This window comes from Castor canadensis, chromosome 8 (assembly GCF_047511655.1).
Source record: "Castor canadensis chromosome 8, mCasCan1.hap1v2, whole genome shotgun sequence".
In the NCBI taxonomy this organism is placed as follows: Eukaryota; Metazoa; Chordata; class Mammalia; order Rodentia; family Castoridae; genus Castor; species Castor canadensis.
Window position 1 is genome coordinate 141316348 of NC_133393.1, and position 26977 is coordinate 141343324.

General features: G+C 36.2%; 1 protein-coding gene across 7 annotated transcripts in view; it reads left to right on the forward strand.

Moving 5' to 3' along the window:
• The first annotated feature begins 1787 nt into the window (after window positions 1-1787).
• Window positions 1788-26977, forward strand: part of Washc4 (WASH complex subunit 4) — a 57055-nt gene continuing 31865 nt past the window's right edge. Inside the window, exons 1-15 of one of the 7 annotated variants that reach the window (XM_020162372.2) lie at window positions 1788-1945; window positions 4913-5052; window positions 7548-7601; window positions 7693-7758; window positions 8478-8523; window positions 8978-9045; window positions 13232-13314; window positions 15001-15043; window positions 15477-15580; window positions 16172-16292; window positions 17572-17695; window positions 17790-17917; window positions 18787-18947; window positions 21667-21793; window positions 25298-25423. In XM_020162372.2, the coding sequence (XP_020017961.1) occupies window positions 1885-1945; window positions 4913-5052; window positions 7548-7601; window positions 7693-7758; window positions 8478-8523; window positions 8978-9045; window positions 13232-13314; window positions 15001-15043; window positions 15477-15580; window positions 16172-16292; window positions 17572-17695; window positions 17790-17917; window positions 18787-18947; window positions 21667-21793; window positions 25298-25423 (1452 nt within the window). In that variant the 5' untranslated portion in view covers window positions 1788-1884. Of the gene's footprint in view, window positions 1946-4912; window positions 5053-7547; window positions 7602-7692; window positions 7759-8477; window positions 8524-8977; window positions 9046-12686; window positions 12781-13231; window positions 13315-15000; window positions 15044-15464; window positions 15581-16171; window positions 16293-17571; window positions 17696-17789; window positions 17918-18786; window positions 18948-21666; window positions 21794-25297; window positions 25424-26977 lie in introns of those variants that run through there. The other 6 variants (XM_074084280.1, XM_074084281.1, XM_020162374.2 and 3 more) reach the window with 6 other exon arrangements.

The window sequence follows — 26977 nt, forward strand, 5'->3', positions numbered from 1 at the left end:
AAATCTCCTCTGAGGAAGAGAACATCACTCAGGACCTTAAATTATCTCTAAAATTTTTCCTACATAATGATCAGAATGCACTGAAGAAATTATCACACATACCAGGATATAAGACCAAAACCAAGAGAAATAGAATCAAACCAAACCAAACACCACCAGACAACAGAAAAGAGACCCATGGGAAATCCAGAGATTACAACAATCAGAAAAGACTTCAGAATTCTTGATTTCTTATATTTATAGTTGTTGATTAAAAACAGGGGCTACTTGAGTCATTGGGGCAGCCAAATTTGAAAAGTACATAATTATTTATTTTCTTTGTGGTGCTGGGGATTGAACCAGGATCTCACACATGCTAGGCAAGTGCTCTATGACTGAGCTACATTCTCAGCCCTGAAAAATACTTTTTTAATAAACTCAGAATTTTTAAGAAGTCCTTACATTTATAGTGGTTGGTAATTTTGTAGCTTTTAATAACTTTGAACATTTTGAGTGTTAAATATTTATACGGGACTGTGCAATGTGGGAATAAATCGTGGTCTTGGTGTCAGAGCTTACCATCTGTGAGAATGAATAACTAGCTATCAAATATGAGCATGTCCTCATCTCTAGAACCTGAGACTATGTCACCTCACATGTTTAAAGGGACTTTGCAGATATTAAGAATTTTGAGATAGGGAGAGTAAACTGAATTATCCTGGTGGGCACAATGTAATGACAAAGTTTCTTGTAACTGGAAGGCAGGAGAATCAGGAGGTGTGGTCACAGAAGAGGTGTGAGTAACACAAGGAAGCTAAAAAGGCAAGGATATAGTTTCTTCCTGAGAATGTCCAGGAGAAACTAACCCTACTGACACCTTGACTTTAGCTCACTGAAACTGAAACTGGACTTCTGACATCTAGAACCAAAAAACAATATATGCTGTTTTAAGCCACTAAATTTGTGGCAAGTTGTTATAGGTAATCCCCGAGATTAAACAAAAAGGCCACATTGATTCATAGTAGCAAACACTTTACTTTTTTTTGGACAGGATCTCTCTCTATAGAGCCTAGGTGTGTCTCCTGTCTCCCAGCCTCCCGAGTGCTGGGATACAGCGGGGCACCACCAGACCCGGCTATATTTCATTTAAGGGTTCTCTAGTAATTCCTAATAAGTATGTATTGATCTTTATGTTATTATTTTCTTTTGATGGACACTTAGATCGTTTCCTATCAGTACCTTTTACAAACCACGCTGCAATAAACCTTCTTGTAAAAAAATGTTTGTATAACTGTGCAATTTGGAGTCCCTATTCACGTGGCAGGTAATCTTGCTCAGTCTTCTTAAAATCAAGAGGAGAGTGGTTGGTATTAGTAACATTCCCAGTCAAGGGGGTTCGTAAAGTCACTTCTTTCACCCCGTAGTTTTCTCTCAAAAACAACCGGCAGGTGCAGGACAGCTGCAGGAACCCCAGTGGTGACGTCAGCAAACCAGCTGGTCCATGGACAAGGCCCTCCTGGAGTACCACCAGACCTTCCCGTCGAGCCCTCACCCCATCATTTCTGCCCTTTTTACTTTACACTGAGAGAGCAACTCCCCCAGGCATTACAAATGGCCTCTACACAGCAAGATGAAATTGAAGGCGCTGACACAGCGCGAGAAGAGTAGTGACTGGCCGCAAGGCCCCAGCGGGGACCGAGAACACTTGCGAGAACCGCTGCCACGGCGCAGCGTCGGCCGGTGCAGAAGACTCGCTTTCCCATCTGCCCCTGCAGCCCCAGGAGACCAGGGCGGCCGCGCGGGGGCGGGGCCTGGGCCGGAAGTCACGTGCGTGGCAGCGGCTGGGGTGAGGCCGGCGTCGCTGGCCAGGTTGGCTGGGGCTGTGTCTGTGGAGGCGCTGGGGTGATGGCGGTGGAGACTCTGTCCCCGGACTGGGAGTTTGACCGCGTTGACGACGGCTCACAGAGTAAGGGAACGTCAAGAGAGTCTGCGGGTGGCCGCTGCCTGGCCCGCTGCAGCGCTGACGGCGGTCCTACGGGAGGGCTCTGCGTCGCGGGTGTTGCGCAGCGTCCGGGTCGGGACATTTGTACCCCGTGGAGTGAGAGGGACGCGCGCTGCAGCAGGACTTTCGTGGTCGGGGTTCCTGCAGTGGCGGGTCAGGCTGGGTCTGTTTCGGCGGGCGCGGCGGTGACCTTCCTCGCTACCCCCACCCCCTCCGCCAGAGGAGCGGCGTCCACTTTCCTGAGCCCCGGGCTCGCGTGGGGTTGGGCGGGGCGCGCCCGGGAGGCCCGGAGTCCCCTGTCCCCCGGAACCCCGCATCCCCCGGGGCCTCGCAGCTCCCGGGTCTTGCGCAGTCCCCCGGGAGCCCTGCAGCCACCCCCTCCCCGGGAGTCCCGCAGTGCCCTGGAACCCCTCCCCCCCGGAACCCCTAAGCCTCCGGGACCCCTGAAGCCTAGCCCGCCCCTGGCTCTCAGACGCCGGGTTTTCGCCGGATCCTCGGCGTTAGGTTCTACAAGAGGCTCAGGTCTCGGTTCCTGTTTCGGTTTCCTGTTTCTCTTTTTTTCTCGCAAACCAACTTTTGGAAGTTTGGGCTCATAGTCTTAGAACCGCAGAAGGTAGCGAGGAAACAGCTCTTCACGCGGGGAAAAGAAACACGGGAATGCCATTTTATCTTTTTCTGAGCCTTTTATTCATGTGATGTGTTATTTTTCAGGGATGTCCTGCAGTTGTTTAAACCTACAAAGGTTTAAAAAAAATCTTCAAATTGTTTCATAAATTAGAGTCATTTTATTTTTCAACTTAGAAGTCAGTCCCCCGAAACCTAACAAATTCTGTTTTAGCAAAATGTAGAGAGGTCAAATTAATTAGTGAAACTCCTCTTGAGATTAATACAGAGTTGCAATGTTTCTTATCTTTGGTGGTTTTGATCTGTATGATAAGTGAATAGGAGATACTGGGGCATGCAGTTTGGGAGTATTATATGCAGGTATGCAGACTTTCCCCAAAAGCTGGAGTGTCATTTAAAAAAAAAATTAGCTGAGCTTTGTTTGATTTTACAATGACTAATATCTACAAACTTAGATGTAATTAGGTTTTATTCGTCTCTCGAAGTTACCCTGCATGCTGAATGGTTTGCAGTTTTTCGCAAAATATCCCTTAAGATGTTAGTTCTTTTGCAGCATTAAAAAAATGTAAAGTGAACTGCACCTCATCATCTGTGATTTGATGATGGGTAAAGATTCCTGGCTTTGATACCCTCAAAAAGTTGCTATGTTACTGGGTTTGAAAATGGTTCAGCTTGAATGATCTGATTCACTCAGGATACATTTTCTATACTCTAGTTGCTATTGGGAGTACAAAAATAAGACAAGGAATGCAGTCTACTGAAAGAAATAAGCATGTTATGCAGGTCTTTGGAGTTTTGAAGACTCACCAGGTAGTTTTTAAATCAAATCTTTGCACTTTAACTTTTACCAATTTTACAACTATTCATTATCTTATCAGCAAGGAGGTTTAGTGTTATTACAGGTTTTCTGTTGCCCTCTCTCTCCCTTGTGAAATCCCAGACTAATGCTTTATTAGCACAATTTTCTAGCATTGTTTTTAAGAACTCTTTTGCTGGTCAAATGAAGCTTTTGTTGTTGCACATGTAGCTGAGAATCAGACATCAACTTGGGGTTCTGAGAATCTTCAGTTTTTTAATGTTTGTGGCAGAAAAGAGAAGACTTCTTACCTCTTTGCTGTGCCTGTTTTCCATTAAATTTTGGACTTTGAATCATAGACTAATTCTTTTCCAAAATTACCTATATTAATACTATAAAATAGGAATCTTAGTGAACCAAATTGATTTACTGGATTCAGGGCATTCGTTGTAAAGTGAAGGTGAATAGGGAGGTAGGTCTTTACACTTTAATACAGCATGAGTCGGATCACACTTTTAGAGTTGCTTCACATTACTAACTTGAAGAGGAAAATAATTCTTTTTTTGGAAAATTAAGATTGAATAAAGTTATATATGTCAACAAGAAAGTTGGAGTTGAATTTGCTGCTTTGGGGAATAAGGAATGAACTCATAAGATGGAATATTTATGTTTATTAGTTTTGATAAATAGGCATTTAAAATAGCTAGTTTCATTGACTCTAAGTTTAAAGTCACTCTTAATGTGTAAATTCTGTGGATATCAACATAACATTCTGTACCCAACCAGTTTTTTTTAAACTGTTTTTCTCAACTTGTGATAAATAATTAAAACATTTTGTTTAGACTCCACAGCAGCTTTAAAACCTTCACTTAAAGATATTTGGAGCCAGGTGTGTGGCTTATGCTTGTAATCCTACCTACCTAGGGGCTGAGATCCTGTGGATCAAGGTTCCAGGTGAGGCTGGGTTTAAAAAAAAAAAAAAAGACACTATCTCAGAAATAACCAGAAAGAGCTGGAGGTATGGCTCAAGTGGTAGATAGAGCATCTGTCTAGCAAGCATGAAGTCTGAAACTCAAACACACACAAAAAAAGTATGTGTTTTTTAAGCAGTTTACTGTGTATGGAATTAAGTAAATAAACATTTTAAAATTAACATTTTAAAATATTGCTTCTGTAACAGTTTTTTAATACTGCTTCAGGTCAGGTCTTGAATTTTTTTTTTGCAGCGTTGTGACTAAAATGTAGTACAGGACTCAGAATTGTCAAAGGCATTATTCAGACTGGTTAAGGCCTAAATTGTGGGGTAAGTGGGCTATAGCTTTTAAAATTGTTTGTGTCTTTGGAGGAAACTGAAAGCTGAATTATTGTTTAACTTTGGAACTTTATTTTCAAGAAATTCAGACTTCTCAAAGTAATAATTAACTATGCTTTGCTGTGACTTTTCAGCTATTTGAAGTAAATGTTCAGTAATTCATTACTAGTACTTACACTGTTTTAAAATTTAAATTTAGAAATTCATGCCGAAGTTCAGCTTAAGAATTATGGGAAATTTCTTGAGGAATATACATCTCAGTTGCGAAGAATTGAAGATGCGTTGGATGATTCAATTGGAGATGTTTGGGATTTCAATCTTGATCCTATAGCATTAAAGGTTTGATTTTTATTATTTTCATTTATGTATATATTTCAGGACATATGAGATTTTGAATATGTCATTTTTAAAAAGTGTTTTTATTTGAAATCTTAAGAGTCAAGAGAAACTTGGAAGAAATTGTCAATTTCTTTTTCTCTGTGTTTTACAGGTGTTTTTGAGAGAATGATACAAACCCAAAGCCTTGAGTTTGTATCATAGCACAGACTTCAACTGTTTGAGATAGTATTTGTTTTTTATCATCAAGAAAATGAAGAGGGCTGGATAGGACATTCAGGCTTTGTTTGTTTCTTTTTATTGAGGTTGTTTTTACATACACTCAAATATACACATTTTTAAGGATACTGCTCATTGAATGTTGCCAAATGCATAAGCCCATGTAACTCATATCCTTTTCAAGATATGAATGTTTCCATCATAAATTGCCTTGTGTTGATATTGGGACTCTTTAAATGGGAGTAATTTTTTAGTGTATATAAATCAGGGTACTCTGTTTGTTCCATTTTAGTTATATCTTTGAAACAGTGGTCACCACTTAAATAATTACTAGTATCTGTTGAGCACTTATGTATACTATCCTAACTAAGCCACATATAAACTTTTTTTTTTTTTTTTTGTGGTACTGGGGTTTGAGCTCAGGGCCTAGAGATATGTTACCTTGAGCTATGCCACCAGCCCCCTAATTTTTTTTTTGTGTGTGTGATGGGTTTTTTTCACAATGTGGTCTCACGAACTGTTTGCCTTTGCTGGCTTTGAACTGCAATCCTCCTGAGCTCTGCCTCTTGAGTAGCTAGAATTACAGGTGTAAGCCACTGGTGTCTAACACATACAAAACTTTCTTATGAGAACTTTCTTGAGCTATAACTTACATTATGCAGTTCTCCCATTTAAATTGTACAGTTCAGTGGCTTTTTTAGTATAGTCACAGAATTGTACAACCATCACCGTTATCAGTTATAGAACATTTTTACCACCCAATAAAGAAATCCTGTACCTATTAGTGGTTATCCATCCTCTGCTCCCATACTATACTATACCAACACCCAGCAGCCCTAGGCAACTACCAATTTACTTCATTTCTCTATGAATTTGTCTGTTCTGGACATTTCATGTAAATGAAGCCATACAACACATGTTCTTTTGTGTCTGGCCTCTTTTACTTACATAATGTATTCAAGGCTTATATACATTGTAGTATATGTCAGTACTTTATTCTTTTTATTACTGAATGATAGTTCATTTTGTGGAATGGATATATCACATATTAACCTACTCATCTGTTGATAGACATTTAAGTTTTTCTACTTTTGGCACAAGTTTTCATGTAGACATGTTTTTATTTCTGTTTGCTGTGCACTAGAAGTGGAATTAGTGGGTCATATGGTAACTATACTTTCTGAGGATCTGCCAGACTTTTTCCCAGTGTGGTTGTACCCTTTTATATTCCTACCAGCAATATATGAAGGCTACATCATTGTCAACACTTGTTATTTGTCTTTTTGGTTATAGCCATCCCAGTGAGTGTGAAGTGATATTTCATTGTTGCTTTGACTTGGGTTTCTTCATAGGTATTGATGTTAATTGTCTTTTCATGTGCTTATGAGACTTTTGTATGCCTGTGGAAAAATGTCTGTGTAGAGCCTTTGCCTTTTTGTTCCCCCCTTCCCCCTGGTGGGATTTGGTTATGTTGTCCTGGGTGGCCTCAAACTTTTGGGCTCAGATGATTCACCTGCCTCAGCCTCCCAAGTAGTTGGGACTACAGGTCATGCCTATGTGCCTGGCCCTTTGTTTATTTTTAAATTGGGCTGTAGGACTTTTAATTCCCACAACCATAGACTAGAGGTATAATAGCATCCCAATTGCAAATGAGAAAACGTAGGCATAAAAATGTCACCCAACTTATTCAAATAAGTGATACAGTTTTTAAGTGGTTAATCAATAAAAATTGGACAATTTTTTCCAGAGCCTGTGCCCTTATCCATACTCTAAACTGCCTTATGAGTGCTTATGAATTTGTAAACTGAAATCGCTTGAGACTTTATGGTCTTGCGGGCTAGATAGGCTTAATATTATTTTAAAACTCTCACCCAAATTTGTCATCTCTTTTGTTCTTCCACACTTGTCTGAGAATCATAGTATGTAAGTTAGAAGACTTACACTAGGAAGTTGTCATTCTCAACCTGGACCATCTTTGAGGGTAATGAGTTTCAGATGTTTGTCCCTGGTCACTCACCCTCCTTATGGATGGAGCATAAGTAGAATCACCACAACGTGATTGTCCTAGATTTGGGCCATTTCTTCTTGAGCTTGCTTACTTTTCTTATTTTGTTGTCTGTTGATACTGTTTTGAATAAAATAGTTGATTTGGTGATAATGCTGAAAACTTGTGTTTAACACAGGTTTAAATAGAGCTTGTCTCAATTTGTGCACTTAAAATTTCAGTGATTTTTTTTCCCCCCTCCAAATTGAAATGTTCTTTTCCTTTATTTCTCTAGCTTTTGCCTTATGAACAGTCTTCTCTTTTGGAACTCATAAAGACTGAAAACAAGGTATGAAATCATAAACCTAAAAATGCATTAAAAATTCTCTTACTATTATAATTTACTTTTTTCTGTTTTATCTTTTCACTCATGAAACTAGGTCTTAAACAAAGTCATCACCGTTTATGCTGCACTTTGTTGTGAAATCAAAAAGTTAAAATATGAGGTAATTATTTGTATTCTTATCTTAAAATTTTAAAAACAGATCATTTAAAAGCAAACATATGCTTATATATGTGCAACATGCAATAAGTATTGAACATTGACTGAATTAAAGTAATAGTATGCTAATGATACCAATAATGAGTACTAATAGTAATAATACCATTTATTGAGTACTTACAATGTGCCTGCACCATGCTAGCAGTGTTACTACTGTAACACCTCAGGGAGGTAGACAAGGAACAGATAAAGAGATCTAGGCTTCAAGAGGGTGTTACTTGCTGAACATCTTACTGAGCAGAATAGCTCGTATCTATCTGCATACTGCTAGCTAACTGGAACTGATTTTTTAAACGCTTTGAACCTTTAATATGAATTTAGTTTTGTTTCCTTACCAAAGAGCCACTAAATTCTGGTAGAAGTTCATAAATGTCATCTTCTTCTCTACCCTCTTTGACACTGTGGTTCACGACTGTGAGCTAGTAAGAGGACGTGGGTAAGGTGGTCATATAAGACAAAGTAAAAGCTAAAGGAATCAGGACAGCTTTGAGTATTGTAATATCTGTTACTCTATAAGTAAACTGAATTTACTTATAAGCAGTTTTTAGAATTTAAATAAATTGACGTGAATGATGTAGTTTTCTGTTATTAAATAGAGAGAATTGAGAGCATAGGAATTTGAAAACAGCAATCTTTAAAATTATTTTAATTTTTTTAAAACAGGCTGAAACTAAATTTTACAATGGTCTCTTGTTTTATGGAGAAGGAAGTAAGTATTAAAATTTCAAAATTGAAATGTGGTGGTACTTTCTATGAAACAGAAATGAACAAAAAGTTAACAGACAATTGTAGACCTAATGGGATTTTAAAATGTATGAGTGTGAGAAAATAAGCGTTCATTTTTTTTGTTGGTTTGTTTGGCTCACTAGGTGAAAACAATTGAGTGATGAAGCAGTAGCAAATTTCTAAAACTGGTGATATTTTTATAAGTTATAAAATACTGTAACTAGATGAACATTTTCCTCAGCTTCATTAAGTAGTACAGCAGGTTATTGCTTTTAATTATGTGTAGTGATTGGTTTTTCCCTTTGATGTAAGAATTCTGAGTTTTCAGTAATAAGCAAATTAGTAGATGTCCTAATGAAAATAATAGCTTTTTTTCTTTTTTTGGTGTTGAGTTCAGATTAAAAAATTAAAATACAATTTTTCATGTTGTCTTAAAGCTACAGAGTCCAGCATGGTGGAAGGTGATTGCCAAATTCAAATGGGGAGATTTATTTCATTTTTACAGGTGACTGATTTCTACTTTCTTTTGCCCTTTTCTTTAAAAAGTTGCATAACCTACACATACTTAAAAAAGTCCTGAAACCTTCAAAAGCTAAAGATGTGTACTCTGAATAGAGAATTATTAAGTATTGGATTATAGGTTAGGAAATAACTCCTGAAAGATTTCTAAGCATTTTTAGGGGACTAAGGTATTAAGATTAGTTTCTTTGTATAACTTTATTTATGGACAGTTTATCCCCATGCCTTTTGAAAGAATTTGAACTTCTTACCAGCTGGAGAAAGATAAATTGTGTCAGGAAAAGTTGAAAATGGAAAGTATTGAGCCCTGATGAGATTGTAAAAAGCAACAGCACTTGATAATTATAGCAGAATGTTTCCATTTGGAAATAAATGCTTTTCATCAATGGAAAGTTTTAGTGATTTCAGGTCTTGGGGCTTAATTTTATCAAAGGCATGAAATAACTTCTGGATAGCAATGCATATACAATGTGAAAAAAGCAAAAATTGGAGATGAGGAAAAAAATACCTATATACCTTGTTGGGAACAAATTCGAGTGTGCTGACATTATTCAAATCTTTTGTATTGTCACTACCTTTTTGGAAGTCTTCTTGACCTTATTGGGAGCATTTTGTTGATAATATGCTATATATTACTCAAAGTCCTGTCTAGAAAACAAATCACCCAAGGTAGTTCAGAAGATGTAGGTCAGAGGATACAAAGTGGCGTATATGCAGGATTTAGCATTCTAGCTATCTCATGTACACCATGAGGAGAATAGGTAATAAAATTGTCCCATGTATGGGATTCAAGCCTAATGAGCAGGTTTTAGCTGCTTTTGCCATAAAAGCAACAACAAAAAAAGAATAACTAATGTGAGATGATGGACATGTTAATTTGCTTCACCAGGGTATTCTTACTTACCTATATGTGCTCCATAACATGTTGTATACCTTAAATATATGCAGCAATTTTTTTTTAAGGGGGATTTAATAAGGAGAATTTGTTCCACGGGAATTAGAGGATCAAAAGAACAAAACAGATTATTCAAAGAAAGCAGATATCACCTTCACATTCCAGGAAACCAAAGGGAAATGGTTGCTCCTGCTAGAATTTTAGAGCTTGGAGAAATAGCCTTATGGAATTGTTGCTCCTACTTCTGAGGATGTGGCTCTGTCTGGCTATTGCTGGTACCTCAGAGAGGAATTTGCAGTTGTTTTTGGAATGCTGAAAGAAGTTAGATACTGGTGCAAACTGCCATTGTTGAGGTGAACTCTTCAGATTATCTTGATAAAAACAGCAAAAAATGCCTTCCAGTCTGCTGTTGGCAGGACCTGACAAAAGTGTATTGGATAGTATGGTGTCTAAGAAATGTAGGTTGCAGAATCCGTTTCTCTTCTTAGTTTTATCAGATTTTGCACTTATTTTGATGACACTTTGATGCATACAAGTTGAGAATTGTTAATGAGTCCTTATAAATTGAATCTTTCATCGTTATGTCATGACCATCATGATGCTATTTTTTTCCAGGCTCCCAGGTTCTAGCAACCATTTCTCTTTAGTTGCCTGGATATAGAGGTGGTATCTGCTTTCTGTGGATAACCTCACTGATTTGTTCTGGTTCTCTATGTTAAATCCCCCCCTTTCTTTTTTTTAGAAAAGTAAATATCGTTGTATACATTTAAGGTATACAACATGATGCTATTGAATACATACTGTAAAAGGGTTATTCTAGTGAAGCAAATTAGCATGTGTATCATCTCACTGCCACTCAAGTTTTTTGTTTTTGTAGCAAAAACTATGATAATTATGTAAACATATTTTACAATATAGGTTAAGTATCTGAAAATCCAAAATCTGAAACCTTTTGAACACTGACATGACATCACAAGTGGAAAATTCCACACCCTACAGTGATAAAAATACTGCATAAAATGATTTTCAGGCTTTGTATATAAGATATTACATGAAACATAAATGAATTTTGTATTTAGACTTGAGTCCCATGCTCCAGATAATCTCATTATGTGTATGCAAATAGTTCCAAATCTGAAAAGTTCAGGTACTTGAAACATTTCTGGTGCCAAGCATTGCAGATGAGGGATATTCAGCCCGTGGAATTATAAACTGTTACAATGCCAATATAGTCTTTTGCCTGGTAATAATATTGCTGCCATTGCTCTGTTTTATTTGACATTGAAAAGTTTATCTTTTTTCCATTCTTGTAACATTTTATTGTCATTATGTTTTAGTTGCATTTCTTTAAAACTGCATGTATAACCATGTACTGTATAACAACATTTTGGTCAACAGTGGACCTTATTTACAACAGTGTTCCCATAAGATTATATATTGCTTAGCAACATCATAGCCATATTGATTTGTGTTAGTATACTCTGAGTCTGTGCAACAACTAAACTGACTAACAGTGATTCTCAGAATGTATCTCTGTTGTTAAGCTCATAATGAATGGCTGGATTTTGCCTTTTTATGTCATCTAACAGTGTTTTAATTGGTTAACTTATTCTGTTTATCCCTTATAAAGTCTGTCTGTATATCTGGACTTGTTTCTACTTTGTATTTTGTGCTTTCTATTTGCCCTGCATTTTCTATTCTTCTCTCTGCTTTCAGTTAACATTTAAAAGTTTAATAACAAATGTAATACAAGAGCTGTTTAAGTAAAATTAAGTTGCATTATTTAGTTGGGCGTGGTGGCACATGCCTATAACCCCAGCACTCGGGAAGTAGAGGTAGGAGTATTAGGAATTGAAGGCCCGCCCGGCTAGGTCCTGGTATCTCATGCCTGTAATTCTAGTTAGTCAGGAGGCAGAGATCAGGAGGATCGAGGTTCAAGGCCACCATGGCAAATAGTTTGTGAGACCCTATCTTGAAAAAAACCCATCCCAGAAGGACTGGTAGAGTGGCTCAAGGTGCAGCCCCTGAGGTCAAACCCCAGTACAGCAAAAAAAAAAAAAAAAAAAAAAAGGCCAGCCTAGACTGTATAGCAAGGCCCTGTCTAAAATAAAAATTACTTTATTTTCAAAAACTTTAAATTGTTTTTAGATCTACTGATAACTGCACAAAAGTTTCATTTTAAGATGTTCAACAAATGCATGTGGTGAGCCTGGTTTATGTTAAAAACTGTTGCTGGTACCTGGCAGCATGGCTCACATCTGTAATCCCAGCTGTTTTGGAGATAGAGATTGGGAGGATTATGTTTGAGGCCAGCTAGGGTAAAAAGTTAGTAAGAACCTTTTAATCAGTAAGCTGGGTACCTGTGGCCTCAGCTACCTGGGAGGAGATAGATAGAAGGATCATGGTCTGAGGTTGGCCTTGGGCAGAAATGGAACATCATACCTGAAAAATAAAGCAAAAAAGAGGGTGTGGCTCAAGTGGTAGAACACCTGTTTAGTAAAGTTTGAGATCCTGAGTTCAAACCCCAGCACCACACACACACTTAAACCCAAACAACAACAAAAAAGTCTGTTCTTGGTGCTAGAGATACAATAGCACATAAAAATAGAAATTTCTGTCTCATAGAGCTTAAAATTTAGAATAGCTATAAATTTAATTAGGTGTTAAATATTTTAGATACAAACTGTTTCTAAAGGTTTAAAAGTTGAGAGCTTCTAAAAACAATTTTTCAGAAGATCTGGAACTGAATTATTTAATGTCAGACATCCCTGGGAAAATTGATATTTCACTTGCTGTGTGCCAAGCCTGCTAACGATGCGATTAAAGGTAATAAATGTTTGAAGTGATTTCAGAGTGACTTTTGACGATCACTTTCTTTCATCCTCATCCTTTCCAAACTGGCAGCTTCTGAACCCTTCATTTAAATGTTCATTCATTGACTCATTTAATAGGCTAGAGGTTTATTGACAAGCATTTGAGTTTAGCCACCATCCTAGGCAGTGGATATTCAAAGAAGGAATGAGTTAGTACCTGTCATTCAGGAGCTGTATGAGTAACTAAAATAAAAAAATTCAGTGGTAGCAGAGGTAAGAATGACCCTGGGATGCAGGAGGTGAGTTAAATTATCGCTTGAGAGATGTTTAAGTTGTCTGGCTGCTGGTTTAATAGAGATTTCACTGGGAAACTATTTTGTTTTTGTTAGATTTGTTACCATAAAATTCAGCAAAAAATGGTGACATTTAAAAACTTACTGTATAACATATACTTGTCATTTCAGGAACTCTCTTGTTTTGTTACGAGGTGCTATGAAGTGGTGATGAATGTAGTCCATCAGTTGGCTGCCCTGTATATCAGTAACAAGTAATGAATTTTAGAAATATTTTTGCTTTTTATAATGGAGATGCAGGAAATGTTTTTCCAAAAACTAATGATCTGAAAGAGTTTTTTGTTCACTTACTCATTTAGTATTCTTTGAACACTTGTGATGTCCTAAATACTATTAGATATATATGTTACGTAGATTCATAAGGCACAATGTCTACCATAGTGCATGAACTCATTATCTAAATGATAATGTTCACAGAAAACTCTTTAAAAAAATTTGATCACACAGAAAGAAACCTATTATGGAATTAGTTCATATTCTGTGTTCTCTTTCTTTTGTGACTATGGTAATGGTTCTATAGCTCTTTAGGCACATGAGACTCTTCTTAAAATATGAAATCTTGGGGGTAGAGTTAGGGAATAAGTCTACATTGAAAAAAATGTATAGTTCTAAAGGTCTTCCAAGTTTAGAGATCACTTACCCTAAATTAAGAAAAAAGCAAGGATCACATTTTCATAAAGCTCTTGCTAATCTTACTACCATAAAATAATGTCTAACAATCAATTAATTCTTTATACTTAAAATATTTTCCACATTGGGTGCAGCGGCTCATGCCTGTAATCCTACATGAGAGGCAAATAATTTGAAGATTGAGGTTTGAGGCTAGCCATGCAAAAAGTTTGTGAGACCCCCCCTGGCCCCCATCTCAAGGAATAACTGGGTATGGTAGTGTTCACCTGTCATCCCAGCTAAATCGGAAGTATAAATAGGATCTCTCTCCAGGCCAGCCTGGGCATAAGTATGAGTTGTATCCTTGTAATAACTTTATTTAGGTATATGACTAGGACTTTTAATGCTATGAAGAGATAACTGAGGCCCAGATGATTTATTTGCTAAGATTCCATAGTGACTCAGAGACTGCTGTTTTGGTCACCAGTCCATTTATTATTGTTCTTACTAAACCATTTTTTATCTTCCCTCTATAAGTGGGTAAACTATGTTTACCATTTCTCATTCTCATGTAGTCCTCCTCAGATGATTATTGTTTTGGCTTTTCACTGAAGCTATTCTCATGGCAAGAGGGAATGACAGCATAGGTTCTTCACCCCCAGAATACCTGGTGTGTAATTCTGAGCGTCTTCCCCACCTCTGCCTTAGAAGGATGAAATTTAGTTGAATTTTCAAATGCATATTTTCAGATGAAATGGTTTCTGTATGTACTTTGATGTACAAGTACTAGTTAAATCTTAAATTTTTGCTGGAAATTTAGGAAGGAAATAAACTTGAACTTTTTGTGGCTTTCCACTCTGGTATAATCTGAGAAGTACGCTTTGTTTTTAGTAGGCAGACTTAGACTTGACTGAAGGGAGGACTAGTTTCCATATGCCAACTTGGATAGGATAAAAAGATTGTTGTTGGTTAATTGAGAAATTCTGATAGTTCAGAAAGATGAATGTGAACTTTATTTTTCTACCTCCATCTCAGGGTGCATCCTTTAGGGTTATATGGCTAAGGTTATTCATGGGCCACATGTTGTCATGTCTTGCCTGTGAGTGGGGTATAGGCAATGATAGCCCAGACTCTGCATAAGTTGGTTCCTTTTTTGGAATAGTGGAATATTGTAATTTCTTAGATCTCTTAAATTATAGTGACTGACTTTAATAAACATAAATATATGACAAAAAGGATTTTTTTTTAACTTGGGTGATATTTTATTATAGGATTGCACCCAAGATTATAGAGACAACCGGAGTTCATTTTCAGGTAACAGTAATTTAACTTGACCTATAAAACTGTATTTTTCTTTGGAATTTATATGATTGGAAAGTACAATTAAACTCTTAGAGGATTTTTTTTTTATATTCTTTTTTGTTTGTCTAGTTGACGAGGCATAACTGTCAGTGTAACTCTTAGTTTTTCCTAGTAGTGGCGCAGTGCACATCATTCTCCAAGTAGTCTCTTTGGTTAGTGAAGCAAATCTTCAGTGTAACAATTAAGGAAGACATATTGAACAAAGTGTTTTCTGTTTAAGGCTAATAATGCCTTTTGAGGATCAAATTTGTAGGTTAGTAAACTGATTTACCCCCTGCTTTAACTAAGTCAGTGATTAACTCAAATGGTTTTTACTTTAAAAATCCACATGAGACTTAACTTCTAACTAGTGACTAAATGATAATCATTAAAGGTTTTTTGACAGACTATGTATGAGCACTTGGGAGAACTGCTAACAGTTTTGCTTACCCTGGATGAAATTATTGATAATCATGTCACACTGAAAGACCACTGGACTATGTACAAAAGGTACACTAACTCAAATATTTTAAAATAGTCTCCTATTTTGTATGGTTAATGTATTAGTAAAAAAGTAAACAAATAAACATAATAAATCATGCAGATCCTATAAGAGAACTGGAGATCTGTATCGAGAAGGAGTTCCTGTCAAATAGTTTTACGAAGTTAACACCATTCTTTGATTTCAGATGGGTTTGTTTGAGAGTATGATATATAAAGCACCCTAATTGTTAAAGTGTAGTAGAATGTTAATTTGCTTACCTTGGGTCAGATTTATTTTTTCATTGAGATTTACTCAAGTAAAAATTTTTGTCCTGAGCTTGGTTTCTTTTTATTAGATGCTATAGAAGTTTAATTTTGTTCAGTTTATAAATACTTATTGAATGTCTGGTATGTTTATAGCACTAGGCCTCTGAACTTAAGATGATACAAAGAAGCACAAGAAAATTAAATATATTATTAATACTAATATATTAACGTGTTGAATTTTCAAATGTGTAGATCCAAATAAGAGTAATATAAAATTTTGGTTTCTGGGAAAATATTTTTTTAAAGACTTTATTAGCTAGCTATAAGATCTGTCTCCTGATCTTCCACAAGGTTACTGAAATCTGTCCATCACAACCCTTCAAAATTTGGAATTCAGGAAGAAAAACTAAAGCCATTTGAAAAGTTCTTGCTAAAGTTAGAAGGGCAGTTACTTGATGGAATGATATTCCAGGTGAGTAGAGCTGTATCAGGCTGTTAAAGATGGGTTCATATGAACTGACCCAGCTCAGAATTATAGTAGGACACTTTCATAGTATATTGCTGATTTTTTTCTTTAAAAAAGTACTTTGGCTTAAAATCATTATCATTGTATTAAAATATAACTATCTCAGTATCAAATAGCAAAAAAAAGTTGAAAGTGTATTGGTTGTACTTGAGGTAAGGGTTTTTAAAAAATGTAAAAGAATAAAACTTAAGATCTAAATTAAAGCATTTGTATTAAGTATTATTAGCTTCTAGATTTAGGTTTGCACTACAACCTTTAAAAAGTCTGATTTACTCTTCTTATGGTCAGGGTGTTTAATTTGAACCTGTACAGTAGGGTAACTTCTCAATCCAAATTGACTAAAGTCAAATTAAATTAAAAAAAAGAACAAACCCCACTTCCTTAGTTATATAGTACATTTCAATTGCTTATAGCCAAACAGTTCTTGGTTTAACCATCTTAGCACAGAAGCAGAGCATTTTGTCATTCCCAGTTCTGTTGGATAGTGCTGCCTTGGGTAGTGTTCACCAGTATCTCTATCATATTTCATTTTACATCTGCTTCAGGGATAGTTTTAGTTTATATTTTCTATAATTACAATTTTATCCAATTTGTCTCTACCCTGTTTTCATCAGTTTAACCATCATTTGGTTATTTTTTCAGAAGACATTTTTACACGTGCTGCAATAAAGTAGTAGAAAAGTAATTATAAGCAGAAAACACAAACAGGTTTTTTTTTTTCCTGTACTGGGGCTTGAACTTGGGGCCTTTACCTTGAGTCTCTCCACCAGCCCTATTTTTGTGATGGGTTTTTCGAGGTAGTGTCTTGCGAACTATTTGCCTGGGCTGGCTTCAAACTGCGATCCTCCTGATCTCTGCCTGCTGAGTAGCTAGGATTACAGGCGTGAGACACCATGTGCCTGGCTAACAAACTGTACTCTTAAGTGCAAAGTGAAATAAAAACCATACTTTCCAATGCATCATCAGAAATGTTTTGTATACATCTCTGAGCATCGCTCTTTGTATCTTTTCATACAGAATTAGATACTTGGGGTTATTTTATTTTTTTACTTTCACATAACTGGTACATACACATTTTCCTATCAAAAGGATTTAGATATTAGATTAATCAGCTTCAGTTTTAGTAAAATTAAAATGACTGTAAAAGGTTATTGCACACTATATCTAAATGCTTCATAGCTTATTATTTATAGTCTTGATTTCTCTTTAAATGTTTCCTGTCTAGGCCTGTATAGAACAACAGTTTGATTCTCTAAATGGAGGAGTATCTGTGTCAAAAAATAGCACTTTTGCTGAAGAATTTGCACATAGTATTCGTTCAATTTTTGCAAATGTAGAAGCCAAACTTGGTAATGTAAATTGCATGTTTAGTTTTTGTTCATAAAATTTGCATTTTCTTAAAAGCATAATTTAATTTGTGCTTTCATCTTACTGCTTTATAAGGAGAACCTTCTGAAATTGATCAAAGAGACAAATATGTTGGAATTTGTGGACTCTTTGTATTGCACTTTCAAATTTTTAGAACTGTTGATAAGAAGTTTTATAAGTCTTTATTGGACATTTGTAAGAAGGTAAGACTTGGAAATTTTATTTTTCACTTTGAGTAGATTTAAAAGATTTTTGATAAAACGAGATATTTAAAATGTGTTTTTAAATGTTTTTTAAAATAAGTAAGTAAATAATTATTTACAAAAGTAATTTGGTGGGCTGGTAGAGTGGCTCAAGTAGTTGAGTCCCTGCCTAGTGTGACACTCTGAGTTCAAAACCCAATAATGTCTCCCCCCCAAAAAATTGATAATGTTCATTTTTATTTAAGTTTCAAGCATTCTAGAAATAAGTAACATAGTAAATGAAAATGCTGTATAATTTCATTTCATATGGATGTGTATGTTGGTGGATATTCTTCAGATTTTTTTTCTTACATATTTAACTTTCTGTACTGCTATATTTTTCCTTTTTTTCTGATTTTAATTTTTCTTCCTCTTACCATTCATTCTTACTGTTGATGTAGAAAAAAAATTTTCTACATCTTTGCTATTTCCATCATATGACCCCTGATTTCAAAATTGAAAATTTAGTTTGTGAGTAGTAACATCAAATGATGGGGACCATGAGGACCCAGTTACTTTTTCTTTTTAGTTTTTTCACTGGCGTAGAATGAAAATAAGAATATTAGGTTTCAACTTTCTGCAGTCCATGAGTGTGTATTGTGTGTGTGTGTGTTAATATTTAGGCAGCAATAAAATTGTTGTGCTCAACATTAGATACCGAAATGCTTTCACCGTATGCCATGTAAGTTACTTGCTTCATAGCATATTAATGAGGTTTTTTTGTGATTATTATTACTTGGAATGAATTGTCTTCCATGTGCACTGTAGAACTATTAATAAGTTTATTTTTCTGCCTACGTTAATTTTTTTTTCCTCTTATATTATTTCAGGTACCTGCCATTACTCTAACTGCTAATATTATCTGGTTTCCTGATAATTTTTTGATCCATAAAATACCAGCAGCTGCCAAACTTCTAGACAGAAAAAGTCTTCAAGCCATTAAAATACACAGGGATACTTTCCTACAGCAGAAAGCTCAGTCACTTACCAAGTAGGTTTTATAAGCAACTGTTAATGAAAATACTTCTTAAGATACTTTATACTGAAAGCATTTAAATTATAAGATCAAATTTACTAACTCATTGCCAGAGAAAGGTTGGGCAGTCTCTGGAAGACTTGTTTTTATAGAAACTGTTTTTTCCTTAATGTTTTAGGCTTTAAGTTAGTTTAAGATGCAGGCAAGTTGTACTTTTGGACACACACACACACACACACACACAGTTTTTTTTTAGCAGGTATATTAAATATTTTTTATTTTAAGTGAAGTGAAGTCTCCTGTTCATTTAAGGTATGTCAGTTGATGACGTTACTAACACTCAGTGTCCATGATGAGTTCTGGAGGAGTTGACTTTAATATGATGCTCTTTTCATGTCCCTCCCCCTCCACCCTTTTTTTTTTTTTTTTTCTTGTGGTATTGGGGCTTGAACTTAGGGCCTACACCTTGAGCCACTCCACCAGACTTTTTTTGTGAAGGGTTTTTTTGAGATAGGGTCTTGAGAACTATTTGTGTGTGCTGGCTTCGAACCACGATCCTGCTGATATCAGCCTCCTGAGTAGCTGGGATTACAGGCGTGAGCCACCAGCGCCCGGCCCTCCCCTCCCCTTTTTTTGAAAATAATGTATGCATATATTTAAAAAATTCAAACAGCTGAAGTTTGAAAGGGATAATTAATTGTTCCTAATGTAGCTTCTCCTTGTATCTTAGTCCTTTCTAAAAGATGACCCAAGCATTGTATGCACATATGAATAAAAAAAAAAAAATTAAAAAAAAAATGAGAAGAGGGAAAGACCAGAGGTTGTACTTATGTGGACGTACTTTCTGTCTCTTACCTTTGGATTCTCCCAGCAAAAAGGCCATCACCAGATACAGGCCCTCGAACCTTCAAAACTGGGAGCTTAATAAATCTCTTTTCTTTATAAATTAAAAAAAAAAAGACCCTTCTTTTGACATTTAGATCTTTATTTTTTGTTTATTATGTAAAATTTTAAATGTGCACAAAAAAGAAAATAGTGTAAAGAGCCCCATGTTCCCATCACCCAGCTTCAAAAATTTATTGCATATTCTTATTTGTGTACACTGCTAGAACCACATGCTAACCTGGATGAAGATTTTAAGTGAAATAACACAGGGCTCTTACTGGCTCTGTGTTGGTTCCACATTTTATTTGTGATATGGGTAAATAATGCTTATTAGCAACTTTCTGTTGATCCAGGTGATGAAATCGGGCCACTGATCCACAGGGTGGGGAGGGGATGAGAAGTATATCTGTAAGGTAAGAGATCCCCTAAAGCATCTTGGTATCGTCATGACCTGTGACTAAAGTCAGTGGACAAAGATAACCAATTCAGGCAGGTCTATCATGGCGGAGATACAGGCATTCTAAAGTACGTGTTAAGACAGAGTGGAGGGATAAAGACAAGGTTTAGATTTAGATCAAAGAGGTAAATTTTAGATGGAGAGACAGAGAACAGGTTTAGTGGTGCTATGTTAAAAAAAGATGTGGGTATTAAGTGTATAAGTACTCTGAAAGTGTGATGCAGTTGTTAAAAATGCACACATTAATAAATGTTGCATCCAGGTTGTGGACCTTTCTAGGTCAAGGGAGTTGGTAGTTTCATTGAATTTTTTTGAAAAATGGTACTGGGGTTTGAACTCAGGGCTTTGGGCTTGCTTTGGAAATGCTCCACCACTCTGCTACTTGAGTTCGCCCCTATCCCTTTTTGCTTTAGGTTATTTTTCAGATAGGGGCTTGTGATTTTTGCCCGGGCTGGCCTAGATCACAGTTCTGCTGTTTAGTTGGGATGACAGGTGTGGGCCACCTCTGTTTTCATTCCTGGGATTGGAGGTGTGGCTCAAGCAGTAGGACACCTGCCTAGCAAGTACAAAGCCCTGAGTTCAAATTCCAGTTCTGCCCCCACCCCCGCCCCCAAAATATGTTCTCATTCTTGCTTGCCATACTCTGGTCATACTGCCTTTTTTGTTACTACCTAAACACGTCAGATGCATTTTAAATGTTTTAGGATGTTTGCTTTGGTTATTCACTTACCTTACATTCTCTTCTCTCATGTTTGCGTCAGATACTCATTCATCTGATTCAAATCTTGGCTCAAAATTACCCATGCTGTGAACCTACTTTGATCACTGTATTTAAAACTGTACTCCTACCTCAGTCCCTATTCCTTATTTAATTTTTTTCCCATAGCGTGTATTAACTGGCATCTTTTAAGTATCTTAAGATTTAAATTTTTTATTTCTTTTTTCGTTTGCTTGGGTTTTTTGTTTTTTTTGACACAGGGTCTTGATATGTATCCCAGGCTGGCCTGGAACTCACTGTGTAGTCCAGGCTGGCCTGGAACTTGTGATTCTCCTACTTTATGCTTCCAATCACTGGGATTACAGATGTGCACCATTATGCCCTGCTTAATTTTTGATTTCTGTATTACACAACTCTGCTTTCTAGAATCAAGCTTCATGGAGGCAGGGATTTTCATCTGTTTGTTTTCAGTACTAGAAATAGTGCCTGCCCTTTACAAGCACTCAGGAAATATTTGTTGAATGAGTAAGTCATATATGTATATATGCTATATTTTGAAAATCAGAAAGGTGAAATGACTGCTGTACGGAAATACTTTATTCTAATCAGTATGAAAAAAATGGAAGTAAATTTTCTTTACTGTGTTGAGTAACCCCAATGTTTTCCTTTGTTAGAGATGTGCAATCTTACTATGTCTTTGTGAGCTCATGGATGATGAAAATGGAGTCTATTTTATCTAAAGAGCAGAGAATGGATAAATTTGCTGAAGACCTTACCAACAGATGCAGTGTTTTTATACAGGTACTTATTGCTTCTTACTTAGAATATTTTGGGGTGATTTTTTTTGTTGTTGTTGTTAATTTAATTTATAGCAGTTATGCATGAAAAAACCCGGGAAAGGATATGTTCTTAGGACATTGATTTGGTTATGTTTCGATCTGTGTGACTTACTAGGTTTTCTAACATACCCATTTGAAGCTTTTTTTGTTTTGTTTTGTTTTGTGGTGCTGGGGCTTGAACTCAGGGCCTATACTTTGAGCCACTCCACCAGCCCAGGTGGAGTTTTGTGTGTTGGGTTTTTTCGAGATAGGGTCTTGCAAACTATTTGCCCAGGCTGGCTTCCAACCATGATCCTCCTAATCTCTGCCTCCTGAATAGCTAGGATTACAGTGCCGGGCTCCTATTTGAAGCTTTGTATTATCTTTAAAGTATGACTTTTTAGTTGTATCCCATAAGTTTTGATGTATTATATTTTCATTATCATTTAGTTCAAAATATTTTAAAATTTTTATTGTGACTTCTTTGATCTTTGGAGAGTCTTAAAGACATTTCCTAATTTTCAAATATATAAGGATTTTCTAATTATCTTTTTCTTATGTGATTTATAACAGTAATAAAATATTTTTAGCATTTTGAAATTTATAAAGGCCTGGCCTGTGCTCAGCTTTGGTTTTAATATACTTTGAGACAAAGTACATGATATTTAGAATTGTGTCTTTCTTTCTAGTGAATTGAACCTTTTATCATTAAGAAATATCTCTGTGGGGGCAGTGATAGATAGACCCTGTGCTCAGCATGCACAGGCCTGGGGTTCAATCTTCAGCACTGTCTTCTTCAGCACCCCCTTCTTCAGCGCCCCCTTCTTCAATGTTCCCTGCCCTAAGCAATGCGTTTTGTCCCTTGTGTGTGATAGTAATATAGCTGTGCCATTTTCTTTTAGTTAATGTCAACATGGTATATTTTTTTGACCCCTTATAACTTGTAGCATTTCTGACTTTTTAATGTGTCTCTTATGTTTGTCATGACTGATATATTTAATTTAAAATTACCATCTGACTAGATTTCTATTTGTCTGAATTTTCTGTCTTCTTTTAACTCTCTTGCTCCCTATTCAGTTACTTTTATCATTTTATTTTCCCCTTTCTCTGTTAGTTTCTTAATTCTGTATTACCTTGTTATTCTTTTTTCTTGTTAATCTGGAGATTTTAAGATGCATAATTATTGGTTCAACTCTAATGTAATTTGGCAGTTTTACCTGTTTCCAGACAGTGTAAGGCTCTTAACCACTTCAGTTTTGTTTGTCTTCCTCTCACCTTTTTTGCTGCTCTTGTGAACTTTGATTTTCTCTATATTTTAAACTTTGCAAATATTATTACTGTTGTTTATAGTCAGTGTTTATTTAGATTGACTCTTGTATTTGTCCATTCTGTTGCATTTCATCTTTCCTGAATCTCTTTGTTTCATCCTTCTGCTTGTGGGAATATCTGCTAGTATTTCATCTAATGGAAGTTAACTATTGATGAATTATCACAGTTTTTGGTCTGAATAGGTCTTAAACAGTTTTGCTGCATTAGAATTCTAGGTTGGTTAGATTTTTTTCAGCTAGGTTTTAAAAGTATTTTACTTTTTCTTGGTTTCCTTCATTTTTGTTAAGAAATCAGCTGTTGGTTTGTTGCTTTTTAAATAATGACATATCTTTAATTATTTGTAAGATTTAGATTTTGGATTTTAGCAATGTTACTATGATGTCTGAAAGTGTGGTTTTGTGTTTTTGCAGCTTCTTAAATTTATGTAAAAGTCTCAGCCACTGAAGAGCACCATTTCTGTTCTTGTCTCTCTCTTCTAGTTCTGTCTTCATCTGTGTCTAATGTGCTGTTTAAGACAGATTAGGAACTCAGTCTAGCACAATTAGTCTAGGACAAGTAGCAACCCAGATCACTTCAACCCAGTTATGAGATGACTTTGAAGAAGCACTTCAATCCTGTGATAGTTTCTTTTTTCCAATTCATCCTTAATTTTTTGGGGGGAGGGAGGTAATCTTTTATCTTTTATAATCTCAACACAGAACCTAGGTAGTTTACTAGAACCCTGTGCTCTCTTTGATGGGCCATGGACTCCTGTTGCTGTCCTCATCCCTGTAAACCATTGTTGGAAAATATGTTTGGCTTCTGCCTTTAACAAAAGCCTCTAAGATAGATGCTCTAGAGAAAGCAACTCTAAATGCCAGGCTCAAAGCTCTGGGTTTCTGTCTTCTACCAGATCTTGGCCTCCTGTTTCCATATTTTCCTGATAGATCTTTGATGCTTTCTAAGGGATTTTAGAACTGGGATGCCCAGCTTTTCTAGATGTTCTCAGCAGAAGGGTAGTTCACATTGTTTATTCTGTCATTAATAGTAACAGACCGAGACATCTTTGCCCCTGTTTAGATTTTAAAGTAATGTGTCATGTATGTCCAGTTCACAGATTAATGATGAATGGTGTGGTATGGGCCTAGGAATTCTGTACTTCAGGCCCCTCATCAAAAAAAGGAGGCCCTCTTTCCTGCCTGCCTTAGTGGCTGACTTTTGCTCTTCCTTATATCAAGCTTTGTAGCTTTTCCCAGAACTGCACTGGGCAGGATGTGAGGTGATGGCCATTTAGCTGACAAGATAAGACTTGTGATTCTTTCTGCATGCATGTCCCATGCTTTGATCTTAATTGTCAATTTTCTGAGGATGCTGTCCTCTGTTTTGTTTCCTAATTCTCTTAATTTAGCACGTTTCCACCACAAAGCTATTACTGGTTCAGAGTCACTCCTACTTCTTACAGTGTTAAGTATTACTTCTTTAGTGAGGCATAGTGGTTGCTGAAAGAGTGCTTTCTCACATAGGGTAGGGCAGGAAAAAAAGGATGACAGCACTAGTGTTGAAGTTCTGCCCTGCCTCCCTGGATATTTCTACAGTGGTATATTTTAGGTTCATCTTTAAATGGTACAATTTTTTGGACCTTTACAAACCCAGATAATCTCTAGCATTATTTTTGTGTTTCTGAGTGTCCTTTTTGTGTTTAAATGAAGAACTATATGAGAGGTAATATCCTTATTTACTGCTTTCCTGAGTTTAGTAGCATTAAATATTTTTATAAAGAAAAAACCTCACAAGATGTATGTTTCCTTTATGAATAGAAGGGAAGGAGAGAAACTGTTCTCAGTGGGCTGGGAGGAGTGAAGGCCTGATTAGCAGAGACAAGATAGCAGATGGACTGTGGGGATTGGTCTAGGTAAAGAGGAAAGAGGAAATTGACTTTGTGTATCTGCATTGGTCGCAAAGCAGCAATTTCTCCTCATTCTTCTTTTCATTCCTAGCTTTTTAGAACCTCAGCTATTACCCTAAGTGGTAACAGATAGGAGTTTTTATTCTCTTCTTTGGCAGGTAGTATAAGAAACATTAGTTATTGGCAAGTTGAGGAATAACTTATTACACAGAGAATGAGGTCTTAAAGAAATGAATTTTATACTTGTGATTATTCTCAATGTTTCTTTTGTAGGGTTTCCTATATGCATACAGCATTGGTACCATTATTAAAACCACAATGAATCTCTACATGTCCATGCAAAAGCCAATGACCAAGAACTCAGTGAAGGCATTGTGCAGGCTCATTGAACTGCTCAAGGTAGGTCTTTGTTACTTTACCTGCCATCATGATTGAGAAATGCCTGGATTTGACTTTATGATTGCAAGAGAACAAAAACTTGTAAGAAATGTAAGTATTTCTCAACTGAAAGAAGTTTCTGAAAAAGCATCATGAATGGCCAGTACAGATGCTCCTTGACTTATGGTGAGGTTATGTACCAACAACCTCATAGTTCAGCCTAACCCAATTTAAATGTGCCCAGAATTCTAACATTAGCCTGAAGTTGGGCAGAATGATCTAACTCAATGCCTATTTTATAAAGAATTGACTATCATATAATTTTTCTAATACTGAAAGTGAAAAACAGTAAGATGGGACTGTCTGTTTAAACTTCATTAAAAGTTAATGAAGTGAGAAAGAAAAGGATAATGGAAAAAATGGCATCAATTAAAGTTTTATTTATGGAAGTTTGTAAAGCATATAAGTTTAAAAAAACAATAGTGCATATGAGGTTAGTTAACATGAAGCTGATTATAACTCAGAGAATGTCTTCTTGAACAGAAGATGACTTACAGAAGCGGGCAAATGAATCAAAATCATAGTGCACTTATGGGAATGTGGTAAAATGTTTCAAAGCATACATACTGTTAAGAAAAAGAAACCAACTCCTTGTGGGTCAGAGAGTCCCTGTCCCTGTTGATCTTTTTTTTTGGCAGTACTGGGTTTGAACTTAGGGCCTCACACTTGCTGGCAGGTGTTTTACCACTTGAGCCACTCTGTCCTTTTTTGTTTTGGGTATTTTCAAGAGAGGGTCTTACAAGCTATTTTGCCTGAGCTGGCCTGGAACCACGATCCTCCTGATCTCTATCTCCTGGGTAGCTAGGATTACAGGCATGAGCCACTGGCATGTGGCTCCAGTTGATCTTATGTAAAAATTTCAATTAAGATTTGCTGGTAAGTTTCTGTTAGTCAGGGACTTTAGATTTGTTTAGGAAAAGGAAGATTTTTGTTTTCTTTTGAGATTGTACCTTTGGATTTCCAGGCCTTTTTTTCTCTCTAAGGTATGTTACCTAGTATCAGTTACATTTTTTAGTGAACTATATACAGAGGTGTGCATATATATAGGTGTAGACATATATAAAAGCATAGTTTTCAAATAATAACACTTAAATGCTATCCCAGTATTTCAAAACCCCTTGTGTATCCCTCCTACATTGCATTCCATCTACCCCCACAGAGGAAATCAATATCCTGAATTTTATGCATATCATTCCTTTGTTTTTCTTACTAGTTTACCATATATAAATCAATCCATAAACCATTCATCGTTATGTAGTTTACAAGTTTATATTAGTGGAGTAATATTTTATGTATTCTTTGACTTCCTTTTTTTTTTTTAACTCAACATTTTATACTATAGTGTATCCATGTTGGGGTGGGTAGCTGTACTATGGTCATTTTCATTGCTGGGTGGCTTACCTGTGGGATTGTTTCCAGTTTTTGCTATTATAAACAGTATTTCCATTCTTGTATATTTCTTAGAATACTTGTGTGGGAGTTTTTCTGTTAGTGTATACTTACTACTAATATATT